This window comes from Seriola aureovittata, chromosome 15 (assembly GCF_021018895.1).
Source record: "Seriola aureovittata isolate HTS-2021-v1 ecotype China chromosome 15, ASM2101889v1, whole genome shotgun sequence".
Classification (NCBI taxonomy): domain Eukaryota; kingdom Metazoa; phylum Chordata; class Actinopteri; order Carangiformes; family Carangidae; genus Seriola; species Seriola aureovittata.
Genome location: NC_079378.1, coordinates 55,316 through 79,068, shown reverse-complemented (window position 1 = coordinate 79,068; position 23,753 = coordinate 55,316). Strand labels below are relative to the sequence as shown.

General features: G+C 45.4%; 1 protein-coding gene across 10 annotated transcripts in view; it reads left to right on the top strand.

Moving 5' to 3' along the window:
* The first annotated feature begins 1,020 nt into the window (after nucleotides 1–1,020).
* Nucleotides 1,021–23,753, top strand: part of LOC130182727 (uncharacterized) — a 51,656-nt gene continuing 28,923 nt past the window's right edge. For 6 of the 10 annotated variants that reach the window (XR_008829746.1, XM_056397853.1, XM_056397856.1 and 3 more), the window contains exons 1-2: nucleotides 2,559–2,696; nucleotides 4,712–4,786. Coding sequence is in view for 7 of the 10 variants with exons in the window: in XM_056397853.1 (XP_056253828.1) it covers nucleotides 2,621–2,696; nucleotides 4,712–4,786 (151 nt within the window). In the remaining 3 variants the exon portion in view is untranslated. Of the gene's footprint in view, nucleotides 1,731–2,558; nucleotides 2,697–4,565; nucleotides 4,787–23,753 lie in introns of those variants that run through there. The other 4 variants (XR_008829747.1, XR_008829745.1, XM_056397859.1 and 1 more) reach the window with 3 other exon arrangements.

The following is a 23,753-nucleotide window of genomic DNA, read 5'->3' as shown; positions in this document are numbered from 1 at the left end:
AGCACACGGAAACTGCCCTTTTGTTTTTGTTAACACAGTCAGAATGTGTGTTCAGTTCTATCTGTAGAGGTCATAAGGTGACTGGACAATATTTTCATAGTATGAAAGTTGTTGTTTTTGTCAACCCTACATACATCAGGGTGCAGAATATTAGACACACCCTTATGCTTCAGACTTAATGCCAGATCAGTTGTATTAGATTGCATTAGATGGTACAGATGGACCGAAAAAAGCGGATGTCGAGTGTAGCTTTATTCAGTAACTCTGTCAATTGCAGGCCGCAGACAAAATTTAACTAATCTCTTGGACCGAGCAAGATCCCCCAACTTTATCACAAAGATACTAGAGGCCATAGCAGTGGCGGCTGGTGAAAAATATTCTAGGTGGGGCTGTACGTGCCAGAAGCTTTCAGTAACTATCCCAATAAAAGAACCCAAACCAAAAGATACCATTGTTTTAGGGATAAACACTAATCATTTAATTGCCCTTTAGAAATCAACAGTTTGACAGATAATGACAATGATATGAGATGTATATTAGTGATTACTCTTAATACAAAATTAAAGTTCTTGAGAGACATTTACAGTTGGATGATGTTTAAAAATAACTATATACAAAGAAAAACTGTGTCATAGGAACATAAAATGTAGCAATTGGATTAAATACATTAGTGAATATTCATAGAACAAAATTACAATATAATGGTATATTATAATATTTACAGGTGGATGGTGATTAAAGTTAACTATACACAGAAAAAGTGTGTGTGTCTGTGTGAGTGTATGTGTGAGTGAGGGGGTGAGTGAGTGAGTGAGGGAGTGAGGGAGTGAGTGAGTGAGTGAGTGAGTGTATGTGTGAGTGAGGGGGTGAGGGAGTGAGTGAGTGAGTGAGTGTATGTGTGAGTGAGGGGGTGAGTGAGTGAGTGAGGGAGTGAGTGAGTGAGTGAGTGAGTGTATGTGTGAGTGAGTGAGGGAGTGAGTGAGTGAGTGAGTGAGTGTATGTGTGAGTGAGGGGGTGAGGGAGTGAGTGAGTGTATGTGTGAGTGAGGGGGTGAGTGAGTGAGTGAGTGAGGGAGTGAGTGAGTGAGTGAGTGAGTGAGTGAGGGAGTGAGGGAGTAGCACAAGCACCAGCTGACAATGAGTGGCAGTGTCTGTTGTTTCATCTGCCTGAACAGCCAGATAATCTGCCCTTTTTATATCCTCCAGAATCTGGAAGAACCGTCAGCAGACAGTCCAAAAGTTGGTTCTGAACTGTCTTTGAGGCCTTTAACCACAGTGGCGGTCTTCAGGTGCTCCTCTACTACACCGTCCAGCGAGCCCACAAGGTCGACTAATCCCCGAAAAATGCCGGGGTTGTCGGACGATGCTGTCTCATCGCGGTCTCGCAATGCCAGCTCAAAAGCTCCACAGAATTTCACACACTCGATCCTCGGTCCAGCTCTTCATTGTGTTTTCTGACCGCGATCCTGTGTCCTTCATCCAGCTGCGCAGCTCTGCTAGTCCTGCCTAGCACGGCTAGCTTGACGGCGTTGTTCATGTGCACCTTCGAGCATTCATGTTTTTAAATCCGCTGATAAATGTTTTAGGTCTCTAACTCCTGTTACAGTCCATGTAATATCTGCCCCCGGCATTTTAAAAAAGTAAACACGGGAAGCAGAATACTGCATTTGCAAAACAACATCGAGTTAGCCAAGCCTTCATGTCATACCGGTTCAGAGAGAAGCTCCTCTGGTGAGTTTTACCTTTCTCCTGTCTGCTGTGTTAAATTCAGACCCGGCTTCTCAGCTCCAAGTTCTTTAACAAAGTTTTCCCCCTAAAGTTCTCCTTTCGAAGTGGTTTAAAGAGTGATTTTACAGAACTTACGGGTAGCTGAAGCTCTGCGTGTTCTTGTTCTTGTCTACTTTACGACGCCGTCTCGATTTCCCACACTTGTTTCTGGTTGCTAGGATACTTACAGGCCCCAAGGCGATATTTTCAGCGCCCCAAGCTTAACAAATTCGATGACGCTAATTGGCTAAATTACCCGTTGCTATGTGTTTTTTTGTCTCAGCAACAGTCTACCATTGGCTGAGCTGCTGCAGTGCTGGGGCAACTTTTCTAGCGCCCCAGGAGAGAGGGCAAATGACCGTGGACACAAATTACCCCGTAAATAATGGTTTATATTATATATATGGCTCGTTCTTTATCATTCAAAACACATTTATTTGTAAAATAAGCAGTAATCATTTATTTTAAACAATTATTTTGGAAAAAATAAAAATAAATAAAAACATTTAAAAATCACTTTCACTCGGGGAGGGCGGCGCCCTAGCGCCCCCTATTGACCAGCCGCCACTGGGCCATAGCATGGTACACGTCGGGCAACTGCAGTTCAAGCTCAAATAGGTAAACAAACATGTATTCTGACAGTAGTTAGCATGGACCACAACGTAACGCGACGACTTCATGATAAGTTTCTTCACAAACAGCATTAACTGACATGTGGAAGCAAAAATCAGATGTTAAAGTCTTACCTGTGCAGTGACCCTTTCCAAAAACCGCGTGTGGCTTCGGTTGTGATGCTTCGTGTCTCGGCTGGTCTCACGCTGCTACATTGACTCCGCCCAGTTGGAAACTGGGGGATGGGCAGCTGCAACTGCTTCCAGAGCCAGGTTAGAGAGGGAGCAGCAGTGCCGGTCCGGCGGGGGGGGACTCCAGGTTTGTGATAACTCCTGACTCCAGTTAGCTTTTGTTGATGCCATTGGCTCACATACATAAAATAGATTGTGTTTGTTCATAATTGTAACTTGGATGAAGATCTGACCATATTTAAGGACACATTTATATATACATGCTAATTGCAAAGGGTTCACTTACTTTTTCTTGCCACTGTAGTTTACTTGAAGATAACAAAATGCATAAACACAGACCCAATATACTACTTGTCTTCACTCTGCTATGTGTGTCATGCCACATACTGTAAGCAGGAGTAAGGAAAAGAACATAACAGAAATATTCACATTTTTTAAATTCTGCGGCAGACAAAGTCCAAAGATTCATTTTCCTGCTGAACAGTGGGTGCTGCATCATTCATACCTCAAATTCCATAAACTTACAAGACTGGTCGAACATTTAAGAGCACCTCATTTTTTCCAGTTGTTGAGATTTACATAATTTAATGTCTTAATGTATTGTAGAACAAATGGAGATATTTTGAAGGAATCATAGAATCAACAACACGGTTGCAGAAGTCCCCACTAATGTGTGACTGATTTAACACCTGCACTACTTTTTTTTCTCACTTTAGCACTTACAAAGACAACATGTAACCAGCATTTTTATTTACTCCATTCTGTGTATTATATGTTATATACATGGGATGATGATGATGATGATGATGATGATGTGAAACAATGAAAAATAGATCATATGGGCTGTGTTTGTTACTGGTTACTCATACTTGTTCCATTGTCTGACAGCAGAAACAGAAAACACGACAATGAGAACAGCTTTATTGTGAATTCAGCTGTATTAAAATACTGTTAATGTGAGCACAGAGAGGAGGAGAGAAGCAAACAGATAAAGATCTGAAACCAGCTGATGCGAGGCAGGATGCAAATACGATGTGAAGACGCACAAAACATCCCATCAGGGCTGCATAAAACTAACTGAAAAATGATGGGTGTTGAACTCAATTCACACCATATTGTTGTTGGTATTATTATTACTATTATTAATTATCTTCATTCCAACCCGCATGATAGTCCTCCCCTTCCCCCTATCTCTCCTCTCAGCTTGGCCTACAGAGCGTGGGTGACACTCTGGGTGATGGGGGGTTTCCTCATTTTTAAAGGGAGGGAGTTGCCTCCTGCGAGGCAGCACTGGTGACTCTCCTTGAGGAAAAGTAGTGAAATTTTGTTCAAAAAGTCACTAGATTTGTTGCTCGGTGCGTCATGAAGAAAACGTCACTCGAGTCTCACAAGTCACTAAATCTAGCATCAAAGTCGCTGAGTTGGCCACAGTGGAAAGGCAAAGCTCCTGGGTATCAGTCAAGCCAGCAGAAGCAGATCAATCCAATCAATCACGCCGCTACGACCAATCCAGCTTTAGACTGACAAAGAACCGCCTACCTAATTAACATACACAAATAGAATTAAAGAAATAAATAAATGTAGAAATACAGAAATGAATGAATACATACATAAATAAACCTTGAAATGAAATGATTAATAAAAAAATAAATGTAGAAATGCCAAATGAATTTAAAAGAGACTTACCCTGAACATATTTTGAATGTTATGTACAGAGGTGGCCTTGAATCTGAGACGCTGTCCTTTGTGTTGTTTGTTCATTTGTACCTCAAATGTCTCTTTGAGGCTGTTTGTAAAAACTGTATGTATCAGAAAATCTAATAAACATATTGTTTAAAAAAGAAAAAGAAATGCCAATTGAATTTTAAAGATACAGAAATTGCTTTATTGTATTACAGTGTTTTTATTTTGCATTTCTTTATGTATATAATCATTTCTTTATGTATTTATTTATTTCTACTTGTCATTTTTTTGTCTTTCATGCCAAAGGGTTATATTACCCTGAAAAAGTGCATACCTGCTGGTGTACATTCTCATTTATCAATAAGTTAATTTTATTAATTGCAGATACAGCTGCATGCTTTCACTACATCTTCCTTTCATACACTGTGACATGTGCCTTTTTGTTTCCTTGTTTTTCAGTTGAAGGCTCTGACCTCCTCTCCCCAAAGAAGAGACTTGCCCCCCTCAGTGAGGATGAGTATGCAGATACAGAGGGTGAGTTTAATGGTGTTTATTATCAAATTTACAACTTAACTTTAGTGTATAAATTACAGTCCTTGTCACTATTTCATCCTTTTGTTCCAGTACAGATTTTGTCGACAAGACAACTGTTACTTTGAAACGAAGGTCTGCTACACGACAACTTGACTTTTGAAGATTTGCACAGTAAATTGCGGTGTTGAAGTTATTGATATATTGTTCAAACACCAGTTACAGTTTTTCTCAGTCGCTTTGGTTCGTTTCTCAGATCAGAATTGAAATTCTCAAAACTACTTGTTCAATCTTCACATCATTGTGTCACTTGTGCACATCAAGAAAGCAGTTTCTCATTTCTTTGAACAAGTTGCAAATGCTTTGGTTCATCATGCAAATGATTATGTACAATTCTCTGCTGTTTCCTACATTATCAGTTGCTTATGTCATGTTGATCAAAATGTATTATAATGGGTCTCTGTGAATAGTCTCACCCCCCACAACATTTAGGCATTAGTTCATTGCATAAGTCTTTACATGCAAAATGGTTGAACAAGTTGTCATAATATGTCAAACATATCTCTATACATTTCCATTAGACTTATTTTTCTAAATCTGTCCTGAATGTGTGAAGCATTTGATCAACAAATGATCAACCAGTTTTCTGAAATAGCTCAAAGGTGCATCTCATGAACCAACTGGCAAGTATATATATATATATATATATATATATATATATATATATATAGCCGGAGCACAACACAATGTTACAATGTTTGACAATGGAAGGACAAGGAATTGGACGGGGTCAACAGCCAGAGAGAAGAAGAAGAGGAAGAGGAGTGAGGCTGCGTGTCGGAGGAGTTGGGAGGCAAAACAGAGGAAGAGGCAGACGAAGCCTTTCTGTATCACAATGACATGGTCTGTCAACAAATTACAGTACAAACAGTAAAAGCGTAAATGTGAATCTTGTCCAGTCTCTTGCAATCAATACACTAAGGTGTAACTTACAATTTACAATAAGTGTCATCAAAACTTTAGCCATAGTTTACATCAGAACATCCCTACAGAGACACTGTTATATTGACAACACGACTAAGCAATTTGACTGTCTTATCCGTACACAATAACACAAGGACTTGTCATCTGATGGCAGTGACATGTTCATTGACACAGTTATTTACTTTTGAGAGATGAACTAAGGATTTTGAGCAAGAGACTGGCTTTTGCAGGTAATCCATGGTGTTTTGCTATTTGTACGAATTGTTTTGAGAAATTCACTTACTGTTTTGCAAATGTCGAGGATGATTCGAGAAATGTACCAATGCGACTGAGAAAAACTGTAAAGCAGCTCACTATTTGGCAGTCTGTCTGTTGATAGGTTTACAAACAATAGCTCACTATTTGGCAGTCTGTCTGTTGATAGGTTTACAGAGTAGCTCACTATTTGGCAATCTGGCTGTTGATAGGTTTATGAAGCAACTCACTATTTGGCAATCTGCCTGTTGATAGGTTTACAGAGTAGCTCACTATTTGGCAATCTGCCAGTTGGTAGATTTATTAAAGCAGTTCACTATTTGGCAGTCCGTCTGTTGAGCGGTTTATAAAGCAGCTCACTATTTGTCAGTCTGCTTGTTGATAGGTTTATAAAACAGCTCACTATTTGGCAGTCTGTCTATTGATCAGTTTATAGAGTAGCTCACTATTTGGCAGTCTGTCTGTTGATAGGTTTACAAACAATAGCTCACTATTTGGCAGTCTGTCTGTTGATAGGTTTACAGAGTAGCTCACTATTTGGCAATCTGCCAGTTGGTAGATTTATTAAAGCAGTTCACTATTTGGCAGTCCGTCTGTTGAGCGGTTTATAAAGCAGCTCACTATTTGTCAGTCTGCTTGTTGATAGGTTTATAAAACAGCTCACTATTTGGCAGTCTGTCTATTGATCAGTTTATAGAGTAGCTCACTATTTGGCAGTCTGTCTGTTGATAGGTTTACAAACAATAGCTCACTATTTGGCAGTCTGTCTGTTGATAGGTTTACAGAGTAGCTCACTATTTGGCAATCTGCCAGTTGGTAGATTTATTAAAGCAGTTCACTATTTGGCAGTCCGTCTGTTGAGCGGTTTATAAAGCAGCTCACTATTTGTCAGTCTGCTTGTTGATAGGTTTATAAAACAGCTCACTATTTGGCAGTCTGTCTATTGATCAGTTTATAGAGTAGCTCACTATTTGGCAATCTGTCTGTTGATAGGTTTATAAAGCGGCTTACTATTTAGCAGTCTGCTTGTTGGTAGGTTTATTAAAGCAGCTCACTATTTGGCAGTCTGTCTGTTGATAGGTTTACAAAATAGCTCACTATTTGGCAGTCTGTCTATTGGTCAGTTTATAGAGTAGCTCACTATTTGGCAATCTGGCTGTTGATAGGTTTATAAAGCAGCTCACTATTTGGCAGTCTGTCTATTGATCAGTTTATAGAGTAGCTCACTATTTGGCAATCTGGCTGTTGATAGGTTTATAAAGCAGCTCACTATTTGGCAGTCTGTCTATTGATCAATTTATAGAGTAGCTCACTATTTGGCAATCTGCTTGTTGATAGGTTTACAGAGTAGCTCACTATTTGGCAATCTGGCTGTTGATAGGTTTATAAAGCAGATCACTATTTGGCAGCCTGTCTATTGATCAGTTTATAGAGTAGCTCACTATTTGGCAATCTGGCTGTTGATATGTTTATGAAGCAACTCACTATTTGGCAATCTGCCAGTTGGTAGATTTATTAAAGCAGTTCACTATTTGTCAGTCTGCTTGTTGATAGGTATATAAAGCAGCTCACTATTTGGCAGTCTGTCTATTGATCAGTTTATAGAGTAGCTCACTATTTGGCAGTCTGCCTGTTGATAGGTTTACAGAGTAGCTCACTATTTGGATACCTGGCTGTTGATAGGTTTATGAAGCAACTCACTATTTGGCAATCTGCCTGTTGATAGGTTTACAGAGTAGCTCACTATTTGGCAATCTGGCTGTTGACAGGTTTATGAAGCAACTCACTATTTGGCAATCTGCCAGTTGGTAGATTTATTAAAGCAGTTCACTATTTGGCAGTCCGTCTGTTGAGATGTTTATAAAGCAGCTCACTATTTGTCATTCTGCATGTTGATAGGTATATAAAGCAGCTCAATATTTGGCAGTCTGTCTATTGATCAGTTTATAGAGTAGCTCACTATTTGGATACCTGGCTGTTGATAGATTTATGAAGCAACTCACTATTTGGCAATCTGCCTGTTGATAGGTTTACAGAGTAGCTCACTTTAGCAATCTGCCAGTTGGTAGATTTATTAAAGCAGTTCACTATTTGGCAGTCTGTCTATTGATCAGTTTATAGAGTAGCTCACTATTTGGATACCTGGCTGTTGATAGATTTATGAAGCAACTCACTATTTGGCAGTCTGTCTGTTGATAAGTTTATGAAGCAACTCACTATTTGGCAATCTGCCAGTTGGTAGATTTATGAAGCAACTCACTATTTGGCAGTCCGTCTTTTGAGAGGTTTATAAAGCAGCTCACTATTTATCAGTCTGCTTGTTGATAGGTTTATAAAGCAGCTCACTATTTGGCAATCTGTCTGTTGATCAGTTTATAGAGTAGCTCACTATTTGTCAGTCTGCTTGTTGAAAGGTTTATAAAGCAGCTCAATATTTGGCAGTCTGTCTATTGATCAGTTTATAGAGTAGCTCACTATTTGGCAGTCTGCCTGTTGATAGGTTTACAGAGTAGCTCACTATTTGGATACCTGGCTGTTGATAGATTTATGAAGCAACTCACTATTTGGCAATCTGCCTGTTGATAGGTTTACAGAGTAGCTCACTATTTGGCAATCTGGCTGTTGATAGGTTTATAAAGCAGCTCACTATTTGGCAGCCTGTCTATTGATCAGTTTATAGAGTAGCTCACTATTTGGCAATCTGGCTGTTGATATGTTTATGAAGCAACTCACTATTTGGCAATCTGCTTGTTGGTAGATTTATTAAAGCAGTTCACTATTTGGCAGTCCGTCTTTTGAGAGGTTTATAAAGCAGCTCACTATTTGTCAGTCTGCTTGTTGAAAGGTTTATAAAGCAGCTCAATATTTGGCAGTCTGTCTATTGATCAGTTTATAGAGTAGCTCACTATTTGGCAATCTGTCTGTTGATAGGTTTATAAAGCGGCTCACTATTTAGCAGTCTTCCTGTTGGTAGGTTTATTAAAGCAGCTCACTATTTGGCAGTCTCTCTGTTGATAGGTTTACAGAGTAGCTCACTATTTGGATATCTGGCTGTTGATAGGTTTATGAAGCAACTCACTATTTGGCAGTCTGTCTATTGATCAGTTTATAGAGTAGCTCACTATTTGGCAATCTGGCTGTTGATAGGTTTATGAAGCAACTCACTATTTGGCAATCTGCCAGTTGGTAGATTTATGAAGCAACTCACTATTTGGCAGTCCGTCTGTTGAGAGGTTTATAAAGCGGCTCACTATTTAGCAGTCTGCCTGTTGGTAGGTTTATTAAAACAGCTCACTATTTGGCAGTCTGTCTGTTGATAGGTTTACAGAGTAGCTCACTATTTGGCAGTCTGTCTGTTGATAGGTTTACAGAGTAGCTCACTATTTGGCAGTCTGTCTATTAATCAGTTTATAGAGTAGCTCACTATTTGGCAGTCTGTCTATTGATCATTAAGACTAGTGTGAATGTCACAACAGAAAAGTTTGTCCAAAGTCCACAAGTTTGGTGTCTACAGACTTTTGCTCATCACGCTGAGTAACATATGTCAGCCCCAGCCTTCTGAGTCGCTCCCTTCCGAAGGGCCGCCATGGGCGGTCTCTCATATGCTGAGGTGCCACACCATTAAGACTAGTGTGAATGTCACAACGGAAAAGTTTGTCCAAAGTCCACAAGTTTGGTGTCTACGGACTCGGCTCGTCACGCTGAGTAACATATGTCAGCCCCAGCCTTCTGAGTCGCTCCCTTCCGAAAGGCCGCCATGGGCGGTCTCTCATATGCTGCCGGGGGACACGGTTAAATTCTGTGTTTTAATAATCTTCAAAAAATTTTGTCCAAAGTCCACAAGTTCGGTGTCTACGGACTCGGCTCGTCACGCTGAGTAACATATGTCAGCGCCAGGCTTCTAAGTCGCTCCCTTCCGAAGGGGAGAAGTCTGTCTGTTGACAGGTTTACAGAGTAGCTCACTATTTGGCAGTCTGTCTGTTGATAAGTTTATGAAGCAACTCACTATTTGGCAATCTGTCAGTTGGTAGATTTATGAAGCAACTCACTATTTGGCAGTCCGTCTTTTGAGAGGTTTATAATGCAGCTCACTATTTGTCAGTCTGCTTGTTGATAGGTTTATAAAGCAGCTCACTATTTGGCAATCTGTCTGTTGATCAGTTTATAGAGTAGCTCACTATTTGGCAATCTGCTTGTTGATAGGTTTACAGAGTAGCTCACTATTTGGATATCTGGCTATTGATAGGTTTATGAAGCAACTCACTATTTGGCAATCTGCCAGTTCGTAGATTTATTAAAGCAGTTCACTATTTGGCAGTCCGTCTTTTGAGAGGTTTATAAAGCAGCTCACTATTTGTCAGTCTGCTTGTTGATAGGTTTATAAAGCACCTCACTATTTGGCAATCTGCCTGTTGATAGGTTTATGAAACAATTCACTATTTGGCAATCTGCCAGTTGGTAGATTTATTAAAGCAGTTCACTATTTGGCAGTCCGTCTTTTGAGAGGTTTATAAAGCAGCTCACTATTTGTCAGTCTGCTTGTTGATAGGTTTATAAAGCAGCTCACTATTTGGCAGTCTGTCTATTGATCAGTTTATAGAGTAGCTCACTATTTGGCAATCTGCCAGTTGGTAGATTTATTAAAGCAGTTCACTATTTGGCAGTCCGTCTGTTGATAAGTTTATAAAGCGGATCACTATTTATCAGTCTGCTTGTTGACAGGTTTATAAAGCAGCTCACTATTTGGCAGTCTGTCTGTTGATAGGTTTATAAAGCAGCTCACTATTTGACAGTCTGTCTATTGATCAGTTTATAGAGTAGCTCACTATTTGGCAATCTGCTTGTTGATAGGTTTACAGAGTAGCTCACTATTTGGCAATCTGGCTGTTGATAGGTTTATAAAGCAGCTCACTATTTGTCAGTCTGTCTATTGATCAGTTTATAGAGTAGCTCACTATTTGGCAATCTGCTTGTTGATAGGTTTACAGAGTAGCTCACTATTTAGCAGTCTGTCTGTTGATAAGTTTATGAAGCAACTCACTATTTGGCAATCTGCCAGTTGGTAGAATTATGAAGCAACTCACTATTTGGCAGTCTGTCTGTTGATAGGTTTACAAAATAGCTCAGTATTTGGCAGTCTGTCTGTTGATAGGTTTACAGAGTAGCTCACTATTTGGCAGTCTGTCTGTTGATAGGTTTACAGAGTAGCTCACTATTTGGCAGTCTGTCTATTGATCAGTTTATAGAGTAGCTCACTATTTGGCAGTCTGTCTATTGATCATTAAGACTAGTGTGAATGTCACAACAGAAAAGTTTGTCCAAAGTCCACAAGTTTGGTGTCTACAGACTTTTGCTCATCACGCTGAGTAACATATGTCAGCCCCAGCCTTCTGAGTCGCTCCCTTCCGAAGGGTCATCTCTCATATGCTGAGGTGCCACACCATTAAGACTAGTGTGAATGTCGCAACGGAAAAGTTTGTCCAAAGTCCACAAGTTTGGTGTCTACGGACTCGGCTCGTCACGCTGAGTAACATATGTCAGCCCCAGCCTTCTGAGTCGCTCCCTTCCGAAGGGTCATCTCTCATATGCTGAGGTGCCACACCATTAAGACTAGTGTGAATGTCGCAACGGAAAAGTTTGTCCAAAGTCCACAAGTTTGGTGTCTACGGACTCGGCTCGTCACGCTGAGTAACATATGTCAGCCCCAGCCTTCTGAGTCGCTCCCTTCCGAAGGGGAGAAGTCTGTCTGTTGATAGGTTTATAAAGCAGCTCACTATTTGGCAGTCTGTCTATTAATCAGTTTATAGAGTAGCTCACTATTTGGCAGTCTGTCTATTGATCATTAAGACTAGTGTGAATGTCACAACAGAAAAGTTTGTCCAAAGTCCACAAGTTTGGTGTCTACGGACTCGGCTCGTCACGCTGAGTAACATATGTCAGCCCCAGCCTTCTGAGTCGCTCCCTTCCGAAGGGCCGCCATGGGCGGTCTCTCATATGCTGCCGGGGGACACGGTTAAATTCTGTGTTTTAATAATTTCCGAAAAATTTTCTCGAAAGTCCACAAATTTGGTATCTACGGACTCGGCTCGTCACGCTGAGTAACATATGTCAGCCCCAGGCTTCTAAGTCGCTCCCGTCGGAAGGGATGCCTCGTTAAACGTCTCCGAGGCCCGCTTGCTGCGACGAAAAATTTTGTCAAAAGTCCACAAATTGGGTGTCTACGGACTCGGCTCGTCACGCTGAGTAACATATGTCAGCCCCAGGCTTCTAAGTCGCTCCCGTCGGAAGGGATGCCTCGTTAAACGTCTCCGAGGCCCGCTTGCTGCGACGAAAAATTTTGTCAAAAGTCCACAAATTGGGTGTCTACGGACTCGGCTCGTCACGCTGAGTAACATATGTCAGCCCCAGCCTTCTGAGTCGCTCCCTTCCGAAGGGGAGAAGTCTGTCTGTTGATCAGTTTATAGAGTAGCTCACTATTTGGCAATCTGCTGTTGATAGGTTTATGAAGCAACTCACTATTTGGCAATCTGTCTATTGATCATTAAGACTAGTGTGAATGTCGCAACGGAAAAGTTTGTCCAAAGTCCACAAGTTTGGTGTCTACGGACTCGGCTCGTCACGCTGAGTAACATATGTCAGCCCCAGGCTTCTAAGTCGCTCCCGTCGGAAGGGATGCCTCGTTAAACGTCTCCGAGGCCCGCTTGCTGCGACGAAAAATTTTGTCAAAAGTCCACAAATTGGGTGTCTACGGACTCGGCTCGTCACGCTGAGTAACATATGTCAGCCCCAGCCTTCTGAGTCGCTCCCTTCCGAAGGGTCATCTCTCATATGCTGCCGGGGGACACGGTTAAATTCTGTGTTTTAATAATTTGCGAAAAATTTTCTCGAAAGTCCACAAATTTGGTATCTACGGACTCGGCTCGTCACGCTGAGTAACATATGTCAGCCCCAGGCTTCTAAGTCGCTCCCGTCGGAAGGGATGCCTCGTTAAACGTCTCCGAGGCCCGCTTGCTGCGACGAAAAATTTTGTCAAAAGTCCACAAATTGGGTGTCTACGGACTCGGCTCGTCACGCTGAGTAACATATGTCAGCCCCAGCCTTCTGAGTCGCTCCCTTCCGAAGGGTCATCTCTCATATGCTGAGGTGCCACACCATTAAGACTAGTGTGAATGTCGCAACGGAAAAGTTTGTCCAAAGTCCACAAGTTTGGTGTCTACGGACTCGGCTCGTCACGCTGAGTAACATATGTCAGCCCCAGCCTTCTGAGTCGCTCCCTTCCGAAGGGCCGCCATGGGCGGTCTCTCATATGCTGCCGGGGGACACGGTTAAATTCTGTGTTTTAATAATTTCCGAAAAATTTTCTCGAAAGTCCACAAGTTTGGTGTCTACAGACTTTTGCTCATCACGCTGAGTAACATATGTCAGCCCCAGGCTTCTAAGTCGCTCCCGTCGGAAGGGATGCCTCGTTAAACGTCTCCGAGGCCCGCTTGCTGCGACGAAAAATTTTGTCAAAAGTCCACAAATTGGGTGTCTACGGACTCGGCTCGTCACGCTGAGTAACATATGTCAGCCCCAGCCTTCTGAGTCGCTCCCTTCCGAAGGGTCATCTCTCATATGCTGAGGTGCCACACCATTAAGACTAGTGTGAATGTCGCAACGGAAAAGTTTGTCCAAAGTCCACAAGTTTGGTGTCTACGGACTCGGCTCGTCACGCTGAGTAACATATGTCAGCCCCAGCCTTCTGAGTCGCTCCCTTCCGAAGGGTCATCTCTCATATGCTGAGGTGCCACACCATTAAGACTAGTGTGAATGTCGCAACGGAAAAGTTTGTCCAAAGTCCACAAGTTTGGTGTCTACGGACTCGGCTCGTCACGCTGAGTAACATATGTCAGCCCCAGCCTTCTGAGTCGCTCCCTTCCGAAGGGTCATCTCTCATATGCTGAGGTGCCACACCATTAAGACTAGTGTGAATGTCGCAACGGAAAAGTTTGTCCAAAGTCCACAAGTTTGGTGTCTACGGACTCGGCTCGTCACGCTGAGTAACATATGTCAGCCCCAGGCTTCTAAGTCGCTCCCGTCGGAAGGGATGCCTCGTTAAACGTCTCCGAGGCCCGCTTGCTGCGACGAAAAATTTTGTCAAAAGTCCACAAATTGGGTGTCTACGGACTCGGCTCGTCACGCTGAGTAACATATGTCAGCCCCAGCCTTCTGAGTCGCTCCCTTCCGAAGGGAGCGACTCAGAAGGCTGGGGCTGACATATGTTACTCAGCGTGACGAGCCGAGTCCGTAGACACCAATTTGTGGACTTTGGACAAACTTTTCCGTTGCCACATTCACACTAGTCTTAATGGTGTGGCACCTCAGCATATGAGAGATGACCCTTCGGAAGGGAGCGACTCAGAAGGCTGGGGCTGACATATGTTACTCAGCTTGACGAGCCGAGTCCGTAGACACCCAATTTGTGGACTTTTGACAAACTTTTCCGTTGCGACATTCACACTAGTCTTAATGGTGTGGCACCTCAGCATATGAGAGACCTCCCATGGCGGCCATTCGGAAGGGAGCGACTCAGAAGGCTGGGGCTGACATATGTTACTCAGCGTGACGAGCCGAGTCCGTAGACACCAAATTTGTGGACTTTGGACAAACTTTTCCGTTGCGACATTCACACTAGTCTTAATGGTGTGGCACCTCAGCATATGAGAGATGACCCTTCGGAAGGGAGCGACTCAGAAGGCTGGGGCTGACATATGTTACTCAGCTTGACGAGCCGAGTCCGTAGACACCCAATTTGTGGACTTTTGACAAAATTTTTCGTCGCAGCAAGCGGGCCTCGGACACGTTTAACGAGGCATCCCTTCCGACGGGAGCGACTTCGAAGCCTGGGGCTGACATATGTTACTCAGCGTGACGAGCCGAGTCCGTAGATACCAAATTTGTGGACTTTCGAGAAAATTTTTCGGAAATTATTAAAACACAGAATTTAACCGTGTCTCCCGGCAGCATATGAGAGACCTCCCATGGCGGCCATTCGGAAGGGAGCGACTCAGAAGGCTGGGGCTGACATATGTTACTCAGCGTGACGAGCCGAGTCCGTAGACACCAAACTTGTGGACTTTGGACAAACTTTTCCGTTGCGACATTCACACTAGTCTTAATGGTGTGGCACCTCAGCATATGAGAGATGACCCTTCGGAAGGGAGCGACTCAGAAGGCTGGGGCTGACATATGTTACTCAGCGTGACGAGCCGAGTCCGTAGACACCAAACTTGTGGACTTTGGACAAACTTTTCCGTTGCGACATTCACACTAGTCTTAATGGTGTGGCACCTCAGCATATGAGAGATGACCCTTCGGAAGGGAGCGACTCAGAAGGCTGGGGCTGACATATGTTACTCAGCTTGACGAGCCGAGTCCGTAGACACCCAATTTGTGGACTTTTGACAAAATTTTTCGTCGCAGCAAGCGGGCCTCGGACACGTTTAACGAGGCATCCCTTCCGACGGGAGCGACTTCGAAGCCTGGGGCTGACATATGTTACTCAGCGTGACGAGCCGAGTCCGTAGATACCAAATTTGTGGACTTTCGAGAAAATTTTTCGGAAATTATTAAAACACAGAATTTAACCGTGTCTCCCGGCAGCATATGAGAGACCTCCCATGGCGGCCATTCGGAAGGGAGCGACTCAGAAGGCTGGGGCTGACATATGTTACTCAGCGTGACGAGCCGAGTCCGTAGACACCAAACTTGTGGACTTTGGACAAACTTTTCCGTTGCGACATTCACACTAGTCTTAATGGTGTGGCACCTCAGCATATGAGAGATGACCCTTCGGAAGGGAGCGACTCAGAAGGCTGGGGCTGACATATGTTACTCAGCGTGACGAGCCGAGTCCGTAGACACCAAACTTGTGGACTTTGGACAAACTTTTCCGTTGCGACATTCACACTAGTCTTAATGGTGTGGCACCTCAGCATATGAGAGATGACCCTTCGGAAGGGAGCGACTCAGAAGGCTGGGGCTGACATATGTTACTCAGCGTGACGAGCGAGTCCGTAGACACCAAACTTGTGGACTTTGGACAAACTTTTCCGTTGCGACATTCACACTAGTCTTAATGGTGTGGCACCTCAGCATATGAGAGATGACCCTTCGGAAGGGAGCGACTCAGAAGGCTGGGGCTGACATATGTTACTCAGCTTGACGAGCCGAGTCCGTAGACACCCAATTTGTGGACTTTTGACAAAATTTTTCGTCGCAGCAAGCGGGCCTCGGACACGTTTAACGAGGCATCCCTTCCGACGGAGCGACTTCGAAGCCTGGGGCTGACATATGTTACTCAGCGTGACGAGCCGAGTCCGTAGATACCAAATTTGTGGACTTTCGAGAAAATTTTTCGGAAATTATTAAAACACAGAATTTAACCGTGTCTCCCGGCAGCATATGAGAGACCTCCCATGGCGGCCATTCGGAAGGGAGCGACTCAGAAGGCTGGGGCTGACATATGTTACTCAGCGTGACGAGCCGAGTCCGTAGACACCAAACTTGTGGACTTTGGACAAACTTTTCCGTTGCGACATTCACACTAGTCTTAATGGTGTGGCACCTCAGCATATGAGAGATGACCTTCGGAAGGGAGCGACTCAGAAGGCTGGGGCTGACATATGTTACTCAGCGTGACGAGCCGAGTCCGTAGACACCAAACTTGTGGACTTTGGACAAACTTTTCCGTTGCGACATTCACACTAGTCTTAATGGTGTGGCACCTCAGCATATGAGAGATGACCTTCGGAAGGGAGCGACTCAGAAGGCTGGGGCTGACATATGTTACTCAGCGTGACGAGCCGAGTCCGTAGACACCAAACTTGTGGACTTTGGACAAACTTTTCCGTTGCGACATTCACACTAGTCTTAATGGTGTGGCACCTCAGCATATGAGAGATGACCCTTCGGAAGGGAGCGACTCAGAAGGCTGGGGCTGACATATGTTACTCAGCTTGACGAGCCGAGTCCGTAGACACCCAATTTGTGGACTTTTGACAAAATTTTTCGTCGCAGCAAGCGGGCCTCGGACACGTTTAACGAGGCATCCCTTCCGACGGGAGCGACTTCGAAGCCTGGGGCTGACATATGTTACTCAGCGTGACGAGCCGAGTCCGTAGATACCAAATTTGTGGACTTTCGAGAAAATTTTTCGGAAATTATTAAAACACAGAATTTAACCGTGTCTCCGGCAGCATATGAGAGACCTCCCATGGCGGCCATTCGGAAGGGAGCGACTCAGAAGGCTGGGGCTGACATATGTTACTCAGCGTGACGAGCCGAGTCCGTAGACACCAAACTTGTGGACTTTGGACAAACTTTTCCGTTGCGACATTCACACTAGTCTTAATGGTGTGGCACCTCAGCATATGAGAGATGACCCTTCGGAAGGGAGCGACTCAGAAGGCTGGGGCTGACATATGTTACTCAGCGTGACGAGCCGAGTCCGTAGACACCAAACTTGTGGACTTTGGACAAACTTTTCCGTTGCGACATTCACACTAGTCTTAATGTGTGGCACCTCAGCATATGAGAGATGACCCTTCGAAGGGAGCGACTCAGAAGGCTGGGGCTGACATATGTTACTCAGCGTGACGAGCCGAGTCCGTAGACACCAAACTTGTGGACTTTGGACAAACTTTTCCGTTGCGACATTCACACTAGTCTTAATGGTGTGGCACCTCAGCATATGAGAGATGACCCTTCGGAAGGGAGCGACTCAGAAGGCTGGGGCTGACATATGTTACTCAGCGTGACGAGCCGAGTCCGTAGACACCAAACTTGTGGACTTTGGACAAACTTTTCCGTTGCGACATTCACACTAGTCTTAATGGTGTGGCACCTCAGCATATGAGAGATGACCCTTCGGAAGGAGCGACTCAGAAGGCTGGGGCTGACATATGTTACTCAGCGTGACGAGCCGAGTCCGTAGACACCAAACTTGTGGACTTTGGACAAACTTTTCCGTTGCGACATTCACACTAGTCTTAATGGTGTGGCACCTCAGCATATGAGAGATGACCCTTCGGAAGGAGCGACTCAGAAGGCTGGGGCTGACATATGTTACTCAGCTTGACGAGCCGAGTCCGTAGACACCCAATTTGTGGACTTTTGACAAAATTTTTCGTCGCAGCAAGCGGGCCTCGGACACGTTTAACGAGGCATCCCTTCCGACGGGAGCGACTTCGAAGCCTGGGGCTGACATATGTTACTCAGCGTGACGAGCCGAGTCCGTAGATACCAAATTTGTGGACTTTCGAGAAAATTTTTCGGAAATTATTAAAACACAGAATTTAACCGTGTCTCCCGGCAGCATATGAGAGACCTCCCATGGCGGCCATTCGGAAGGGAGCGACTCAGAAGGCTGGGGCTGACATATGTTACTCAGCGTGACGAGCCGAGTCCGTAGACACCAAATTTGTGGACTTTGGACAAACTTTTCCGTTGCGACATTCACACTAGTCTTAATGGTGTGGCACCTCAGCATATGAGAGATGACCCTTCGGAAGGGAGCGACTCAGAAGGCTGGGGCTGACATATGTTACTCAGCGTGACGAGCCGAGTCCGTAGACACCAAACTTGTGGACTTTGGACAAACTTTTCCGTTGCGACATTCACACTAGTCTTAATGGTGTGGCACCTCAGCATATGAGAGATGACCCTTCGGAAGGGAGCGACTCAGAAGGCTGGGGCTGACATATGTTACTCAGCTTGACGAGCCGAGTCCGTAGACACCCAATTTGTGGACTTTTGACAAAATTTTTCGTCGCAGCAAGCGGGCCTCGGACACGTTTAACGAGGCATCCCTTCCGACGGGAGCGACTTAGAAGCCTGGGGCTGACATATGTTACTCAGCGTGACGAGCCGAGTCCGTAGATACCAAATTTGTGGACTTTCGAGAAAATTTTTCGGAAATTATTAAAACACAGAATTTAACCGTGTCTCCCGGCAGCATATGAGAGACCTCCATGGCGGCCATTCGAAGGGAGCGACTCAGAAGCTGGGGCTGACATATGTTACTCAGCGTGACGAGCGAGTCCGTAGACACCAATTTGTGGACTTTTGACAAAATTTTTTCGTCGCAGCAAGCGGGCCTCGGAGACGTTTAACGAGGCATCCCTTCGACGGGAGCGACTCGAAGCCTGGGGCTGACATATGTTACTCAGCGTGACGAGCGAGTCCGTAGACACCAATTTGTGGACTTTGGACAAACTTTTCCGTTGCGACATTCACACTAGTCTTAATGTGTGGCACCTCAGCATATGAGAGATGACCTTCGGAAGGGAGCGACTCAGAAGGCTGGGGCTGACATATGTTACTCAGCTTGACGAGCCGAGTCCGTAGACACCCAATTTGTGGACTTTTGACAAAATTTTTCGTCGCAGCAAGCGGGCCTCGGAGACGTTTAACGAGGCATCCCTTCCGACGGGAGCGACTTCGAAGCCTGGGGCTGACATATGTTACTCAGCGTGACGAGCCGAGTCCGTAGATACCAAATTTGTGGACTTTCGAGAAAATTTTTCGGAAATTATTAAAACACAGAATTTAACCGTGTCTCCCGGCAGCATATGAGAGACCTCCCATGGCGGCCATTCGGAAGGGAGCGACTCAGAAGGCTGGGGCTGACATATGTTACTCAGCGTGACGAGCCGAGTCCGTAGACACCCAATTTGTGGACTTTTGACAAAATTTTTCGTCGCAGCAAGCGGGCCTCGGAGACGTTTAACGAGGCATCCCTTCCGACGGGAGCGACTTAGAAGCCTGGGGCTGACATATGTTACTCAGCGTGACGAGCCGAGTCCGTAGACACCAAACTTGTGGACTTTGGACAAACTTTTCCGTTGCCACATTCACACTAGTCTTAATGGTGTGGCACCTCAGCATATGAGAGATGACCCTTCGGAAGGGAGCGACTCAGAAGGCTGGGGCTGACATATGTTACTCAGCTTGACGAGCCGAGTCCGTAGACACCCAATTTGTGGACTTTTGACAAAATTTTTCGTCGCAGCAAGCGGGCCTCGGACACGTTTAACGAGGCATCCCTTCCGACGGGAGCGACTTCGAAGCCTGGGGCTGACATATGTTACTCAGCGTGACGAGCCGAGTCCGTAGATACCAAATTTGTGGACTTTCGAGAAAATTTTTCGGAAATTATTAAAACACAGAATTTAACCGTGTCTCCCGGCAGCATATGAGAGACCTCCCATGGCGGCCATTCGGAAGGGAGCGACTCAGAAGGCTGGGGCTGACATATGTTACTCAGCGTGACGAGCCGAGTCCGTAGACACCAAACTTGTGGACTTTGGACAAACTTTTCCGTTGCGACATTCACACTAGTCTTAATGGTGTGGCACCTCAGCATATGAGAGATGACCCTTCGGAAGGGAGCGACTCAGAAGGCTGGGGCTGACATATGTTACTCAGCGTGACGAGCCGAGTCCGTAGACACCAAATTTGTGGACTTTGGACAAACTTTTCCGTTGCGACATTCACACTAGTCTTAATGGTGTGGCACCTCAGCATATGAGAGATGACCTTCGGAAGGGAGCGACTCAGAAGGCTGGGGCTGACATATGTTACTCAGCGTGACGAGCCGAGTCCGTAGACACCAAACTTGTGGACTTTGGACAAACTTTTCCGTTGCGACATTCACACTAGTCTTAATGGTGTGGCACCTCAGCATATGAGAGATGACCCTTCGGAAGGGAGCGACTCAGAAGGCTGGGGCTGACATATGTTACTCAGCGTGACGAGCCGAGTCCGTAGACACCAAATTTGTGGACTTTGGACAAACTTTTCCGTTGCGACATTCACACTAGTCTTAATGGTGTGGCACCTCAGCATATGAGAGATGACCCTTCGGAAGGGAGCGACTCAGAAGGCTGGGGCTGACATATGTTACTCAGCGTGACGAGCCGAGTCCGTAGACACCCAATTTGTGGACTTTGGACAAACTTTTCCGTTGCGACATTCACACTAGTCTTAATGGTGTGGCACCTCAGCATATGAGAGATGACCCTTCGGAAGGGAGCGACTCAGAAGGCTGGGGCTGACATATGTTACTCAGCGTGACGAGCCGAGTCCGTAGACACCAAACTTGTGGACTTTGGACAAACTTTTCCGTTGCGACATTCACACTAGTCTTAATGGTGTGGCACCTCAGCATATGAGAGATGACCCTTCGGAAGGGAGCGACTCAGAAGGCTGGGGCTGACATATGTTACTCAGCTTGACGAGCCGAGTCCGTAGACACCCAATTTGTGGACTTTTGACAAAATTTTTCGTCGCAGCAAGCGGGCCTCGGAGACGTTTAACGAGGCATCCCTTCCGACGGGAGCGACTTCGAAGCCTGGGGCTGACATATGTTACTCAGCGTGACGAGCCGAGTCCGTAGATACCAAATTTGTGGACTTTCGAGAAAATTTTTCGGAAATTATTAAAACACAGAATTTAACCGTGTCTCCCGGCAGCATATGAGAGACCTCCCATGGCGGCCATTCGGAAGGGAGCGACTCAGAAGGCTGGGGCTGACATATGTTACTCAGCGTGACGAGCCGAGTCCGTAGACACCAAACTTGTGGACTTTGGACAAACTTTTCCGTTGCGACATTCACACTAGTCTTAATGGTGTGGCACCTCAGCATATGAGAGATGACCTTCGGAAGGGAGCGACTCAGAAGGCTGGGGCTGACATATGTTACTCAGCGTGACGAGCCGAGTCCGTAGATACCAAATTTGTGGACTTTCGAGAAAATTTTTCGGAAATTATTAAAACACAGAATTTAACCGTGTCTCCGGCAGCATATGAGAGATGACCTTCGGAAGGGAGCGACTCAGAAGCTGGGGCTGACATATGTTACTCAGCTTGACGAGCCGAGTCCGTAGACACCAAACTTGTGGACTTTGGACAAACTTTTCCGTTGCGACATTCACACTAGTCTTAATGGTGTGGCACCTCAGCATATGAGAGATGACCCTTCGGAAGGGAGCGACTCAGAAGGCTGGGGCTGACATATGTTACTCAGCGTGACGAGCCGAGTCCGTAGACACCAAACTTGTGGACTTTGGACAAACTTTTCCGTTGCGACATTCACACTAGTCTTAATGGTGTGGCACCTCAGCATATGAGAGATGACCCTTCGGAAGGGAGCGACTCAGAAGGCTGGGGCTGACATATGTTACTCAGCTTGACGAGCCGAGTCCGTAGACACCCAATTTGTGGACTTTTGACAAAATTTTTCGTCGCAGCAAGCGGGCCTCGGACACGTTTAACGAGGCATCCCTTCCGACGGGAGCGACTTCGAAGCCTGGGGCTGACATATGTTACTCAGCGTGACGAGCCGAGTCCGTAGATACCAAATTTGTGGACTTTCGAGAAAATTTTTCGGAAATTATTAAAACACAGAATTTAACCGTGTCTCCCGGCAGCATATGAGAGACCTCCATTGGCGGCCATTCGGAAGGGAGCGACTCAGAAGGCTGGGGCTGACATATGTTACTCAGCGTGACGAGCCGAGTCCGTAGACACCAAACTTGTGGACTTTGGACAAACTTTTCCGTTGCGACATTCACACTAGTCTTAATGGTGTGGCACCTCAGCATATGAGAGATGACCCTTCGGAAGGGAGCGACTCAGAAGGCTGGGGCTGACATATGTTACTCAGCTTGACGAGCCGAGTCCGTAGACACCCAATTTGTGGACTTTTGACAAAATTTTTCGTCGCAGCAAGCGGGCCTCGGAGACGTTTAACGAGGCATCCCTTCCGACGGGAGCGACTTCGAAGCCTGGGGCTGACATATGTTACTCAGCGTGACGAGCCGAGTCCGTAGATACCAAATTTGTGGACTTTCGAGAAAATTTTTCGGAAATTATTAAAACACAGAATTTAACCGTGTCTCCCGGCAGCATATGAGAGACCTCCCATGGCGGCCATTCGGAAGGGAGCGACTCAGAAGGCTGGGGCTGACATATGTTACTCAGCGTGACGAGCCGAGTCCGTAGACACCAAACTTGTGGACTTTGGACAAACTTTTCCGTTGCGACATTCACACTAGTCTTAATGGTGTGGCACCTCAGCATATGAGAGATGACCCTTCGGAAGGGAGCGACTCAGAAGGCTGGGGCTGACATATGTTACTCAGCTTGACGAGCCGAGTCCGTAGACACCCAATTTGTGGACTTTTGACAAAATTTTTCGTCGCAGCAAGCGGGCCTCGGACACGTTTAACGAGGCATCCCTTCCGACGGGAGCGACTTAGAAGCCTGGGGCTGACATATGTTACTCAGCGTGACGAGCCGAGTCCGTAGACACCCAATTTGTGGACTTTCGAGAAAATTTTTCGGAAATTATTAAAACACAGAATTTAACCGTGTCTCCCGGCAGCATATGAGAGACCTCCCATGGCGGCCATTCGGAAGGGAGCGACTCAGAAGGCTGGGGCTGACATATGTTACTCAGCGTGACGAGCCGAGTCCGTAGACACCAAACTTGTGGACTTTGGACAAACTTTTCCGTTGCGACATTCACACTAGTCTTAATGGTGTGGCACCTCAGCATATGAGAGATGACCCTTCGGAAGGGAGCGACTCAGAAGGCTGGGGCTGACATATGTTACTCAGCGTGACGAGCCGAGTCCGTAGACACCAAACTTGTGGACTTTGGACAAACTTTTCCGTTGCGACATTCAC